The sequence below is a fragment of the Mobula hypostoma genome, chromosome 10 (assembly GCF_963921235.1).
Source record: "Mobula hypostoma chromosome 10, sMobHyp1.1, whole genome shotgun sequence".
NCBI classification, from domain to species: Eukaryota; Metazoa; Chordata; class Chondrichthyes; order Myliobatiformes; family Myliobatidae; genus Mobula; species Mobula hypostoma.
The window spans coordinates 105404395-105419469 of NC_086106.1; the positions used below are offsets into that span (position 1 = coordinate 105404395).

General features: G+C 43.2%; 1 protein-coding gene across 1 annotated transcript in view; it reads left to right on the forward strand.

Moving 5' to 3' along the window:
* Window positions 1-5275: 5275 nt before the first annotated feature.
* The window catches only part of LOC134352569 (uncharacterized), a 35066-nt gene continuing 25266 nt past the window's right edge, over window positions 5276-15075 (forward strand). Inside the window, exons 1-2 of the mRNA XM_063059821.1 lie at window positions 5276-5280; window positions 10218-10559. Coding sequence (XP_062915891.1) covers window positions 5276-5280; window positions 10218-10559 — 347 coding nt within the window. The remainder of the gene's footprint in view (window positions 5281-10217; window positions 10560-15075) is intronic.

The following is a 15075-nucleotide window of genomic DNA, read 5'->3' on the forward strand; positions in this document are numbered from 1 at the left end:
TGGTCTACACCTAGCCACCCAAGAGTAGAGCAGTGGGCTAAGCGTGCACTCTCAAGGTGTGTCTGTGTTGACTGAGGTGTCCTGATGAGGATGTAAAGAATCCAACTGCAGAGGGAGGCACAGAGACCCAAGTTTTGAAGCTAACTGATTTGTACTGATGCAATGACAGCTGTAATCGATGAATATCTACCCTTAATTTTCTATAACAATACCATTGTTGAATCCACCACGATCATTTGAGCCAATGCTAATCAAATTTTCAACTGGACCAGCTATGGAAGTACTGTAGCTATAAGTGAAGATCACTTACTTGCTACCTGTTATGTTACCTGTTTGAACAATCAGGGTTGTTAGCCCTGAGCTGAGCCCCCAGACCTGGAGGACCAGTGGACCACTCTTAGTCTGGCCTCCATCCTTTGACCTGTTTGGCATGGGTGACCCTACCAACAGCCAAAGCATAAAACCCTAACTCCAGCCGGCATAGGTCCTCGAGTGATTGAGGCACACAAGCTTCCAAACCACAAGGTTGTGATCCTGTTGGAGGAAGAGAAGGTCAATGGCTGGTTAAAACTGAAAATACTGGAAATGCTCAATAAGCAGGTCAGACGGTTGCTGTGGGAACAGTTAACATTTCAGATTCAGGATCCGTCATCAGAAGAAGGAAATAGAGAGAAAACTAGTTTTGGTATCAGATAAGATGGAAGAGAAATGGGTAAAATAAAGGGAATACCTCTGATAAGATGATTATATATATCATCTGGAATACCAGGCAGCAATAGCCTGAGTTTCCCTGGATTACATATCATTACATATCATATTTGCATTCCTAAATTATTGTAGTACCTTGTGGTTTGATGGTTTGAATCAATGCTCTGAGGAACTGGATATTTTGGCGTCCAAGTTGACAGCATTAGTTATGCTTTCCCATAGAGCAAAATAAGTCATGTGAAAGTTGTCTCTATCTTTAAAGAAGAAAGAAGTGTCAGCCTGAACCATAAACTGGCAAGCGGGGTCTATGGAGCACCCGCAACAGAGATGAGCTCTGTTTACTGAGCAAGAGCATTTTGCATTGAAATGGATCATACATAGTCATGCTAAGTACTTTTGATATCCACCTGAACATTCTACTGACTTTTATTCCAAATTCCTGTACCAGCAAATTTTGCTCCCCTATGCCACTGTCATCATGCTGGCACCTTCCAAATTATTTGGTGAATCAATGAAAATATGCATTTCTTTAACCACCAAAACCGCACTGCTCTCACTCATTATTCCTTGTTCCTCTACCTAAAAAGACCAAGGTAACATGTCTGAACGACCAGCATCCTGTCACACTCACCTCAATAATAAGCAAATGCTTTGAGAGACTGGTCAAGGATTACATCTGCAGCATGCTACCACCCACACTGTACCCCCTACAATCCACCTACTGACAGAACTGATCAGCAGAAGACGCAATAGCCACAGCTCTACCCACCGTCCTTACACATCTGGAAAAGAAGAATGCTTATGTGAGAATGCTGTTCTTGAACTACAGTTCAGCATTCCACACCATAATTCCCTCCAGGCTCGACAAGAAGCTCAGAGACCTTGGCCTTCACTCTGCCTTGTGAGGCAGGATCCTGGACTTCCTTTCGGATTGCTGGCAGGTGGTAAGAGTGGGCTCTCTCACCTCTGCCCCTCTGACCCTCAACACAAGTGCCCCTCAGGGCTGTGTCCTAAGTCCCCTCCTTTACTCTCCGTATACCCATGACTGAGTCGCCACCCACAGCTCCAATCTTCTAATTAAGTTTGCTGACAATACTACCTTGATTGGCCTAATCTTAAATAATAATGAGGCAGCCTACAGAGAAGAAGTCATCACCCTGACACAGTAAACAACCTCTCCCTCAACCTCAACCTCTCGCTCAATGTCACAAAAACAAAGGAGCTGGTTGTGGACTACAGGAGGAATGGAGACAGGCTAACCCCTATTGACAGCAAAGGATCTGGGGTTGAGGGGGTGAACAGCTTTAAGTTCCTCGGCATACACATCACCAAGCTGTGTGGTGAAAAAAGCACAACAGCACCTCTTTCACCTCAGACAGTTGAGGAAGTTTGGTATGGGCCCCCAAAACCTAAGGACTTTCTACAGGGGCACAATTGAGGGCATCCTGACTGGCTGTATCACTGCCTGGTATAGGAACTGTACTTCCCTCAATCGCAGGACTTTGCAGAGAGTGGAACGGACAGCCCAGTGCATTTGTAGATGTGAACTTCCCACTATTCAGGACACTTACAAAGACTGGTGTGTAAGAAGGGCTCAAAGGATCACTGGGGACCCGAATCACCCCAACCACAAACTGTTCCAGCTGCTACCATCCGGGAAATGGTACCTCAGCATAAAAGCCAGGACCAACAGGCTCTGGAACAGCTTCTTCCACCAGGCCATCAGACTGATTAATTCATGCTGATACAATTGTATTTCTATGTTATATTGACTGTCCTGTTGTACATACTATTTATTACAAATTACTATAAATTCCACACTTAGACGGAGATGTAACGTAAAGATTTGTACTCCTCGTGTGCATGAAGGATGTAAGTAATAATGTCAATTCAATTCAATTCATTCTGAACCCACATAATTAATCTCCAGCTGGTTAATTTCAATGCAAGTAAAGCTTTGTAAAGTAACTGGTTTTGATCTTCTGTGTAAATTATCAATTATCTGCATCTGGTTTTATCCCTGTCTATTGCATCTCCAGAGACTGTGGCAGACATGGATAGTTGATGACTAATGGAAAATAATCCCTTCTCTAGTTTGGGACTGTGGTTATCAAGAAAAATATGTGGAATGCATAATGACTCATTGATCTGCAAAATATCACACCAAAACACTTCATCATCTCTTGTACAATCATGAAGCTTAAATATCTAAATGTTAAATTATTTTGCTGTTGCTTTACGGATCCTGCTGCCGAAGGTGTGATCTTGTTATGATACCTGTCTCCTATGAGTCTGCATTCATTGTCTACTGAGAACTGAAAATTCAACACAAGACACAAGGATGAGGATAGCGACCCAGGTTCAATCCTAACCTCCAGTGCTCTCTGTGTTGAGTAGGCATGTTCTTCCTGTGACCATATGGACTTCCCCCCGGTATTCTGGTTGTCTTCCGTGTCCCAGCAATGCACAAGTTGGTAGGTTCATTGGTTATCATAAATTGCACCTAATGTGTAGGTTAGTGGTAGAATCTGGGGGGGGAGGTGGAATTGAGGGGTATGTGGTGAGAACAGATTGCTGAGAAATGTAGTGGGAAATAATATTGCTCTGTGAGCCAGTGTAGACCTGATGGACCAAAATGGCTTCCTTCTATGATGTAAGGAAATGTGGAAACATGGTGGTAATCAATAAAAAGTTGGCAACTTCATCTTGACATGGGCATAATGTACATTTCTTTCAATGTTTCAATGATAACAACCTGAAAATCACTGTAATATTGCCTACACAAAGTCTGCAGCAGATGAAGAAGGCACATTAGAATATGGAACCTTGAACAGTACAACCCACAGATCAGGCCCTTCAGACCACGATGTTGTGCTGACCTTTTAACCTACTCTAAGATCGATCACTATTACTTACTAATAATCAATTACTAACACTATACAGTGGTATCTTGTAATGGAGAATAACAACAGAGCCTTACCAGCACTGCCAGATTCCAGGAAGAATAAATAAATACTTAACAATCTTTGAAAAACATGTTCAACCTATCTTGTCCTGTACAAGGTTCTGTATTACTTAGACAACACTCAGTGCAGTGAATTAGAGCAAATGCTATCAACAAAACCAATGTAGCATCTTCTGTGTAGAAAACTTCCTTTAAAGGATGAGGCTGTAGTCACTCTCAGATGGCTATGTAGGCCTGACCATGTTGATCCAAAAAAATCAAGGATGTGCTTAAAGCTTCCCTGAAGAAGAAGTGTAATTCCCCAGTCACTCCCAGTGACCCAAAACTGTTCAAAATGGAGGAGCCTCAGACAAAATCCAGGAGGAACACAGAAAGTCAGGCAGCATCTATGGAGGGGGATAATCAGTTGACATTTTGAGTTGAGACCCTTTATCAGGACTGTCTTCTTGTGGAGAATCTCCTATGTTTGCAGCAGTTTCTCAGAGTTGGACTGTGACCAATTGTGGAGCAGGATTCATTCGAAAGGGCAAATAAAAGTAAAGCAAGTGCAAGCAGGGCAGCCATGGTTTTGAGTGTGCCAGCATTTAGAGTGGCTTTGGCTCACCAGGTTTAGGCGAAGTAAAGTCGAAAAGAGGTAAAAGTTTCTCTTTTAGTTCTTAACTGTTCATTCCTTAGCTATTAGGGCATAGTAGTGTGGTGAGAATGGCTCCAGGGGCCTAAGAACAAATCCTTTATTTCTCCTTATTTGGAAAGTCTCTGCCTTAAAACAAGTTAAAAACAAAGCAAGTCTTCAGCTAAGAAGATTCTGTAATAGCATGCCCTCTTAGAACAGTCAGTATTGCCTGACCTGCTAGGTTCCTCCAACATCTAGTATTTGTTACTCCTAATAAAGTTCATTTGACTGAAGGCAATTAATACTGTGAATTTTAATCAGCTTTAACCATTTTAAAGAATGAAATAAATAAAGGCTTTAAATTTTAACATTCAATCCAGCAAAATTAAAATGGTACACTTGGGCCCTCAAAATACAAAATTCTTTTAATTAAAAATAACAACAGTTAAAACTTACTTAAATAAATCCTACAACTTTTCATGATATATATACAATACATTAAAGAAGTTTTTTTTAAAACTTGAATCTCTTCCAGTATACTTCAAGCAGTTTGGAAGAATCTCCTTATGGTTAAAACGTAACCAAAGATGTATCACTTATGTGAGAAAATACTTTTAGCAAGACAATTTGGCAAATAAATTATAGCTTCTAAATGTGTATATCAATTGGCTTTAGTCAAATGAACTTTATTAGGAGTAACAAATACAAGCTGCTGGAGGAACCTAGCAGGTCAGGCATCATCTATGGAAAGGACTAATCAGTCATTGTTTCAGGCCAAGACCTTTTATCAAGACTGGAAAGGAAGGGGAGAAGAAGCCAGAATAAGAAGGTGTTGGGGGCAGGGTGGAGGGGAGGGAGTACAAGCCAGAAGGTGATATGCGAAGTCAAGTGGATGGGTGAGGGGGGGTGAAGTGAGAAGCCGGGAGGTGATAGGTGGAAAAGGTAAAAGGTTGAAGAAAAAGGAATCTGATAGGGGAGGAGAGTGGACCATGGCGTAAGTTGCATAGAGTGATGTGCTGGATGTGGAGGCTCATGGGGTGTGAGGGAAGGATGAGGGACTCTATCACTGTTAAGGTGGTGGGAAGGTGGGGTGAGGACAGATGTCTGGGAAATGGAGGAGATGCGGGTGAGGGCAGCATCAATGGTAGAGGAAGGCAACTCCCATTCTTTGAAGGAGGATATTTCTGATACTCTGGAAAGGAGAGCCTCATCCTGGGAACAGCTGCGGCTGAGACGAAGGAACTGAGAAAAAGAACAGCATTTTTACAGGTGAAGGTAAGAACTATTGTCAAGATAGCTGTGAGAGGAAGTAGTGTAGTCAAGATAGCTGTCCAGCAACCACCCTTTGGCCCACCACATCATTCTCTGCAAATTCCACGTCTCCAACTAGATACCACCGAATGCACCTTTACCTCTCCCCGGCTCCACTCCGCTTTCCACAGGGATCCATCCCTCCCCACAAATCTCCATCCTGGCACATCAGAGATGTACTCCTTCTTCAAAGAACAGTTTCCCTTCCTCCACCATTGATGCTGCCCTTATCCACATCTCCTCCATTGCCCAAACATCTGCATTCACCCCATCTTCCTGCTGCCTTAGCAGTGAGTTCCTCATCCTTACCTACCACCCTCTGAGCCTTGCATCCAACACATCATTCTCTACAACTTCTACCATCTCCAAAGGAACCCTACTAACAAACTTATCTCTACCTAACCCCTCTCTCCACTTTCTGCAGGGATTCCTCCATCCATGATTCCCTTATCCATTCATCCCTCCCCATTAATCGTCCTTCCGGCACTTATTCATGCAAGCAATCAAACTGCCCATTCATCTCTTTCCTCGCCTCCATTCAGGGCCCCAAACAGTCCTTCCAGGTGAGACAACACTTCACCCATGAATCTGCTGGGATCCTCTATTGTGTCTGGTGCCCCCAATGCCACCGCCTCTACACTGGTGAGACTTGACATAAATTGAAGGACCATTTCATCAAGCATCTCCGCTCCATCTGCCAAAAGCAGAACGTCCCGATGGCCAAACATTTTAATTCCCATTCCCATTCCAACATGTTGGTCCATGGCCTCCTCTTGTGGCATGATGATGCCACCTTCAGGGTGGAGGAACAACACCTTACATTCCACCTGGGTAGCCTCCAACCTGATGGCATGAATATTGATTTCTCCTTCCGGTAGAAAAATTTTCCCTCCCCCTCCCCTCCTCTTCTGGTCCGCACTCTGGCCTCTTACCTCTTTTCACCTGCCTATCACCTCCTGCCGTATCTCCTGCTCATTCTCTTTCTCCTATGGTCCACTCTCCTATTAGATTCTTTCCTCTCCATTCCTTTACCTTTCCTGCCCACTTGGCTTTACCCACCACCTCCTAGCTATTTTCCTCCCCCTCCCCCCCCCCACCATTTTATTCTTGTGTCTGTCCCCCCTTCCTTTCCAGTCCTAAAGAAGGGTCTCAGCCCAAAACAACAACTGTTTATTGATTTCCACAGACACCGCCTGACCTGCTGAGTTCCTCCAGCATTTTGTGTGTGTGTGTGTTATTTTGTATATGTTACTTGGCAAAATCTTTTGTGTTTAGAACTTTCAAGAGATCGTCGGAGCATGTCGAAGAGGGGCAGAAGATTCCAGAGATTTGTTTTAGGCTATATTCTGGAGAAGCTATGATTCTCCTTCTTCTTCTTGGTTTGTGCTAATGGCAGCTTGCACCTATCAGGAAGGTGCATTGCCACCACCTACTGTATTGGAGCATGACACGAGCCATGATGGGAATCAGATCCTGCCATGCAAATTTGTTTTATTTAAAAAGTTCCCCGGGCCCTGCACAAGTTAACTGTCCCTGTCTCAGGTGCCAGAATATCCTGCAAACTAGATGCCGCGACACATCTACATGTGCAGGTACACAATAAAACTGTAGTAATACTCCTGTACTCTCCAGCACATATACTTTATAATACAGATCAGGTCACCTTGAATGCTTCAATTCCAAACTCTGCAGTACCGAGGCAGAATCTGAGCAGATCACAACTCTGTTTGGCTTAACTTGTTCAACCCACGGCAAACTGATGATAATAGCCATAACTTTTGCTGTATAGACAGACAATCCATCTGTCAATCTTTTCTCCATCTCTATATTAAACCAGGGGAGTAAATATCCTAGAGCCTACCCGGTTACTAACTGGGTCTTTGGAACTATCTGTAAAGATAGGCAAAAAGGAAAAATACTGCTGCCGTAAATGACACCCAAAAGGGCCTGTCCATCCCCAGAAATGTTAAATCTATTTCCTCTTCTGGAAATTTCCATGGTGGAACTCCTGGCAAGGCCACTGTTAGGCCAATCTGCAAATCCCCAAGACCATACGCCTATGCATATTCCCTAATTATCCATCCAAAACATTTACCAACTCTGCTAGTATATTCCCAACAATCCATTAAAACTGAGTAAGTCAAATGGGAAGTCCCCCACCCTACTATGCAAGGCTCAGTTTTTCTCTCCAGAGGTCAAGAGGCATCTCACGTAGTTCAACTACCAGTGCATCTCTTGTTGTGGTCCAGAATGCTTCACTACAGATTCTAAGTACACTTGCCTGTAGGATGTCCAGCCTACATAAAACTGAACAAGCTGGGCTCTCCTTAAATCATATAACCATAACACAGACTAGAGTGCATTAAAGCATGATAAACTGTCAATAGAACACCCCTAGAAGCTCCCCAGGCATACCCAGCCACACAGCACAGAAAGTTCATGACCAGCTTATAATTATCCTCCAAGAACTATATATGTGTTTTCCCAGTTAGTCTCACATCCAGCCAAAGCCCCAAATATTTTAACGTGGGAACCCTACATAGCGAACACCCGGAGTAAGGTAAATATTATCCAAGCTATGTTTCTGACTAAAAACCATATATTCTGACTTAGAAACAGAAAATTTAAAACCCAGTCCGTAACCCATTCTTCCATTGCAGATTGCGCTGTTTGCACAGACATTACCACAGTGGCAGAATTACAACCTCTTTTCCACAGAGCCCCATAATTAGCATATAAAGCTAAATCAAACCCATGCCCAACACCATCCAAAGTATCGTTAATCATCAGATTAAACAATATTGGACTAATAGCACTACCCTGGAGGCTCCCATTTTCCACTGCAAACTTTGATGACACTTCTTCACCCAACCCCACTGCAAACAATGGGCCAAACAAAAAATCCAATATCCATTTGTATAACCTACCACCAATACCAGGCTTACTGAGTTTAATCAAGAGCCTTCCCTCCATAGAATATCATAAGATTTTTCAATGTCTAAAAGCACTGCAACTACTGAATCCTTCACTGTAAAAGCTTTCCGAATATCATTTCCCAGTAGTACAAGGGCATCATATGTACATCTCCCTTTGCGAAACCCACATTGGTCGTGACTAAGTAATTCTTTCTTTTCCAAAACAAACAACAGCTCAATTACATACTATCATTTTCTCTATTATTTTACATAATGAAGAAGTGAGAGGAATAGGCCTATAGCTACTTAGCAGTGTCGGATCCTTCCTAGGTTTAACAATAGTCAACACCACAGCTCTTTTCTAGTCTCCTGGAAGCATTTCTTGCTTCCAAACTTTATTATAAAATTCAAGCAACTTCTTTAGGGCTGCCTCAGACATATGAGAGCTAGCCATATCCTAGCCTGGAGCTGTAGCACTTGCACTATTGACAAAAAAAATTTCATTTCAATCAACATAAAGTCATCATCCATGGTTCACTCAACTGTCTCTTGTTTCTCACTAATCTTCCAATTTCCATCAAAATACACTATCATCTCTTAATATACTCATCCCCTAAATTGTCTAGTCTATGTATCTTTGCAAATATGTTTCCTGCACATTCTGCCTTTCCTTTGTCCATTGTAGCCAAATTTCCATTCTCCACTAACACAGGAATCTGGTTATAACCTCCGACACCATTCATTTTCTTTAGCATTCTGCCAGACCAGTTTCCCTCCCAATTGATGAGCAAAATCCCCTATAAGCCTCCCCTTCAGCATTCCTAATAACTCCCCTTGCTATCGCTCTTTTCTTCTGAAAATTCAGCAAAGCTCCTTGCATTAATGTCGTGTTAAAGCTTATTGTTGTGTAGCAGTGGTCTAGTATCCCCACCAGGGACACTAACATACTAGACCACTGCTACACGACAATAAAGGATGCATATCACTCTGTTACATGGGCAGCCTTGGGATTCTCCGACCACTGCCTGGTTCACCTTCTCTCGACAATCAGGTAGAGACTAAGATCGGTTAAGCCTGTTGTCAGGACAGTCAGGAGATGGACCAATGAGTCAAAGCTGGAACTTCAGGCCTGTTTCGACTGCACAGATTGGAGTGTCTTTGAGGCTGCAGCTACATATCTTCATGATCTGTCTGACATCATGACCTCATACATCAGTTTTTGTGAAGACGTGCATTCCAACAAAAACCTTCTGCATATTCAACAACAACAAGCCCTGGTTCACATCACAGCTCAGGCAGCTTCGTCGGGAGAAGGAGGAGGCGTACAGAAGAGGGGACAGGATTCTGTACAATCGAGCCAGGAACACACTGACAAGGGAGATTAAGGCAGTGAAGAAGTGCTACATTGGAAAACCACAAAACAGGTTTTCAGACAGCGACCCAGTGTCAGTGTGGAAGGGGCTCCAAGAGATCACCAACTCCAAGAAACCATTCCCCCAGGCTGTGGAGAACCATCAACTGGCTGACGATCTGAACAAGTTTTATTGTAGATTCGACACCTTCACCCCCCAGCCAAAACACAGACCTACCTGCAACCCCCATCATCCATCACCCCGTCATCTCAGTATCCGCTTTCTCACCTCACATTACAAAAACTGCTCCCCCTACCCCACCTTCACTTCAACCCTCTTGTACCTGCACTCAGGATCTGTGAGCAGGAGGTGAGTCAGCTGTTCCGGAGGCAGAAGACCAGGAAAGCGCCAGGCCCAGACAGCGTGTCGCCCTCCTGCCTGAAGACCTGCGCTGATCAGCTGGCCCCCATCTACACACAGATCTTCAATAGATCACTGGAGCTGTGTGAAGTCCCTCATTGCTTCAAGCGCTCCATTATCATTCCAGTCCCTAAGAAACCCACTATCAAGGGACTAAATGACTACAGGCCTGTTGCTTTGTCATCTGTGGTCATGAAGTCCTTTGAGAGACTAGTGTTGGCTCAGCTGAAGGACATCACAGGCCCCCTGCTGGACCCCTGCAGTTTGCTTATTGGGCAAGTAGGTCAGTGGATGATGCAGTCAACATGGGACTGCATTACATACTACAACACCTCTTCAATCCAGGAACTTCTGCGAGGGTCCTGTTTGTTGACTTCAGCTCGGCATTCAACATCATCGTCCCAGAAATCCTCCACTCCAAACTCACCCAGCTCACTGTCTCCCCCACCATCTGTCAGTGGATCACAAGCTTCCTGACTGACAGGGTGCAGCAAGTGAGGCTGGGGAGCATCATTTCTAGCACCCGGACAATCAGTACCAGTGCCCCCCAGGGATGTGTGCTCTCCCTACTGCTCTTCTCCCTTTACACTAATGACTGCACCTCACAGGATCCATCTGTTAAACTCCTGAAGTTTGCAGACGACACAACTGTCATTGGCCTTATCCGAGATGGTGATGAGTCTGCATACAGACGGGTAGTGGAATGGCTGGCCCTCTGGGGTGGTCAGAACAATCTGGAGCTAAATATGCTCAAGACTGTGGAGATGACAGTGGACTTCAGGAGGAACCCCCCAATACTCCCCCAACTCACTATACTCAACAGTATTGTGTCTGCTGTGGAGACCTCAGGTTTCTGGGTGTCACAATCTCCCAGGACCTGAAGTGGACACCCAAAGCGGACACTCTTATCAAAAAGGCTCAGCGGAGGTTGTATTTCCTGCGTCAACTCAGGAAGTACAACCTGCCTCAGGAGCTGCTGATTCAATTCTATTCAGGAATAATCCAGTCTGTTCTCTGTTCGTCCATCACTGTCTGGTTTGGATCAGCTACCAAACAAGACAAGAATAGACTCCAAAGAACCGTCAGGGCTGCGGAAAGGATTATTGGCGTGAAGCTGCCCTCAATCCAGGACTTATATGCATCCAGAGTCAGGAAGCGAGCAAGCAGCCTCATTGTAGACCCATCACACCCTTGGGCATCACCTGTTCCAACTCCTTCTTTCTGGTAGGCACTTTAGATCACTGTATGCCAGGACAAATAGGTACAGGAACAGTTTCTTTCCGTATGCCATCAGTCTTACGAACACTTGAATTTTAGTTTATTATAAACCAAGTCCACCTGTACATACACTGGTATACCTCATTGTATATAGTTCATGATTATTTGCACTATTGTTTTGTCTGCTTTTTGATTCTGTACAGCAAGAGCTCAGGGAAACCGGCATCAAATTCCCCGTATGTGTCCACATACTTGGCGATAATAAAGGATTCTGATTCTGATTAATCTACGTTTCAAAACATTAAATGCCCATCTCTGGTCTCTGTTGGCCTCTGTACGTTCCTATGTCAACCAAGGAACACATTTCTTACCAGCTCTCCTAGACACTAAAGGAATGCCTCACACAAACCAGAAATTATACTCTGATAGTCTTCTATGGTACCACCTGGAGACAATTGGTCAAACTATTTATCACACTCAACAGAAAGTTTTTCCCATTTTGCCCTCTTAAAAACACCACTTAGTACCAGAACTCAAATTCTGACAGTGAACCTTGACCCCTACAATACATTATACTGGAATGATTATACCCCATACAATCAGCCATTACATCCCAGCTACCTAGTCCAGCAAGTGGAGCAGAGAGAAGAGTCGTCCATACAAAACCCCCCACCTTGAGCAATATCCACCCTGGTCTCTCTTCCATCATTTAAACTAACTAAACCATATACTTCCAGAAACTCCTCTACTGCTGTTCCATTAGCATTTGCAGTTTCCCTGTCCCACAAACCACTACCTGCATTAAAGTCACCACAAAGAATAATTGTACCAGAATAAATTCCCACCATCCTTCCCAACCTTTCAACGGACAGTTCCCGACCTGGATTATAACAGTTCACAATTTTGATCCCAGCCTGTGCATATAATAATTATGCATTCAGAAGTCTCTTGAGAAGGCAGAGTTCTGTATAATAAATCCTCCTTCACAAAGGTAGTAGCACAGCCTCTCCCCACCCCCACAGCTGTACGTCTACCATATCTCACGACTTCATAATCTGGAATCTTGAACACAAATAACACTCAAGGGAACATCAAGTCCTAAAACATATGCTTTAAAATCCTGTCCGTTGGCTAACAGGCTTCTGGCATTCCAATGAAGAACTGTAAGTTGATCAGAAAAGACGGCTATGTACCCTTTGTACAATTACCCTACACCATGAGTCCATTCCCCCTACTATCGTTCTCCAAACCTTTTCTCCGAAATACTTCGTGTAATTCGCAATAATCCCAAATACTTGGATGCTGCATCCACCACTATTCTGAGTCGATCCGATTTCTTTCCCACCTGTACTGTTCCGTTAACCACAGCACAAGAACGCAAGACGTTTATTTTTTTAGGAATCAATGTTTCACAAGATGCCTCACCTCCCACACTCCCTGCCTGTACAACTTCACTCCACGATCTTTCTCCATTCAAATTCCAGTTAGTGTCCGTTTTAACCCGACACCCAACAGATGTGGAAGAATCAAACTTTCTCGCAGCTTTCGGATAAGAAATGGTATTCGCTATCTTCACCTTCTGAATTCCCCGAGCCTTTTGTAAAATAGGGCAACCTAAATAAACTGCACTATGAGCACTGCCACAAGTGGAGCATCTTACCTCGGTACCAACTTCACAATTCCCATTTTCATGTTCACCTCCACACTTTGTACATCGCAAATCCCCCCTGCAAGAAGCAGCTGTCCTACTAGTTGGCATTTAAAACACAACGGTAGACAACATTCTGACAAAATGACCAATACAGCCGAAATAGACTTTTGACGGTAGCAATTCATCAGAGAAACACAACAAAACAGACAAACTATCACATTTTCCCCTTTTCTCTAAGTCTGTAATCTCTCAGCCAAAATATCCTTGCCCCCTCTCAGGTTGTCCCTAATATCCTCCATAGAGGTACCCCTGAAATAACACCCGAACCTTCGATTTCCCCCTATCAATGTACTAACAATTTTACTCTCACCCAGAGAGTTCATTTTCATATCTTCTCCTGTTGTTTTAAATCAGCACCTGTAATCAACACTCTACCTTTGCTTTAGACATATTGCTGATTTTACTTTACTAATATCTTTCCGAATAGCCTTCGTCAATCTAACCATGTGAACATTTTTATCACAATTAGATATAATAATAATAATAAAGTACTTTATTAATCCCAAATGGGAAATTATTTCATTACAGTAGCATCATTTAAATGCATATTTACAACAATAATAAATATAATAATAATATTAACTCATAATAAAGTACAGAATAATAATATTGACCAATGTGCAACACTGGCAATCATAATGCACGAAATAATAAGCAGAGTCTACCGTACTATGATGTGTGTTCTCCTGTAGCACCGAGATGAACTGTTGTAAATGCTTATCGCATTTGGTAGGAAAGATTTTCTGTAACGATCCTTGTGACCTATTCGAAAGGGTGCTCCGCTTTTATTATTCAGTATGTCATGGAGAGGATGTGCCTGATTGTCCATGATCAATAACAGTTTGTTAGTAACCTCCTCTCCATTACTAACTCAGAAGAGTCCGGGTCATAGCCAAGGGCAGATCCAGCCTTTTTGATGAGTTTATTTAGTCTTTTTGCATCACCAGCACCGAAGCCTCTCCCCCAACACAAAGCCGCAAAGAAGACTGCACTAGCTACAACAGACTGGTAAAAGATCTCCAACACCCTGCTGCACACAAAGAAGGAGCTCAGCTTCCTTAGAAAATAGTCTGCTTATCCCCTTCTTGTAAGCAGCCTTGGTGTTAGTGCGTTGTCAAGGTGAACACCGAAGTATTTGTACTCCTCCACCACCACAAGTTCTTCTCCCAGAATGTGTACATGACTCATTATCATGAAGTCGATAGCATCTTCTGACCCAGTCCTAATGCCTTTCACCGGGCAATCCTCCTCATCCAAACCCGTCTTCCCCCGTCTCCTTTTTATTTCTTGCCAGAATCCACACCATACTATCGCTTAACTCCCTATCTAAACCGCACCATAAAAGCCAGGACCAACAGGCACTGGGACAGTTTCTTCCACCAGGCCATCAGACTGATTAACTCATGCTAACACAACTGTATTTCTATCTTATATTGACTATCCTGTTGTACATACTATTTATTATAAATTACTATAAATTGCACATTGCACATTTAGACAGAGACGTAATGTAAAGATTTTTACTCCACATATATATGAAGGATGTAAGTAATAAAGTCAATTCAATTCAATTCCCACCACAGTTTCCCCTCAGCCACAATACAATTGGTGTAAACCACCAGCCCTCTTGCCCCTTCCAACTATGAGACTCTTGCATCAACCCGACTTCACCCCAGTCGAAAATCTCGAAGTCAACATCAAGAGCCCACCTCCCTCCTTAATGATTCTCCTATCAGATTCCCCCTTCTCCATCGCTTTATCACATATCATAATTGATATAGTAAATAAATCAACGAGCAAGAAATCAACAGATTGGAATGGGTATGATATGTATTTAATTAAAAACATCATTGATTGTGTTG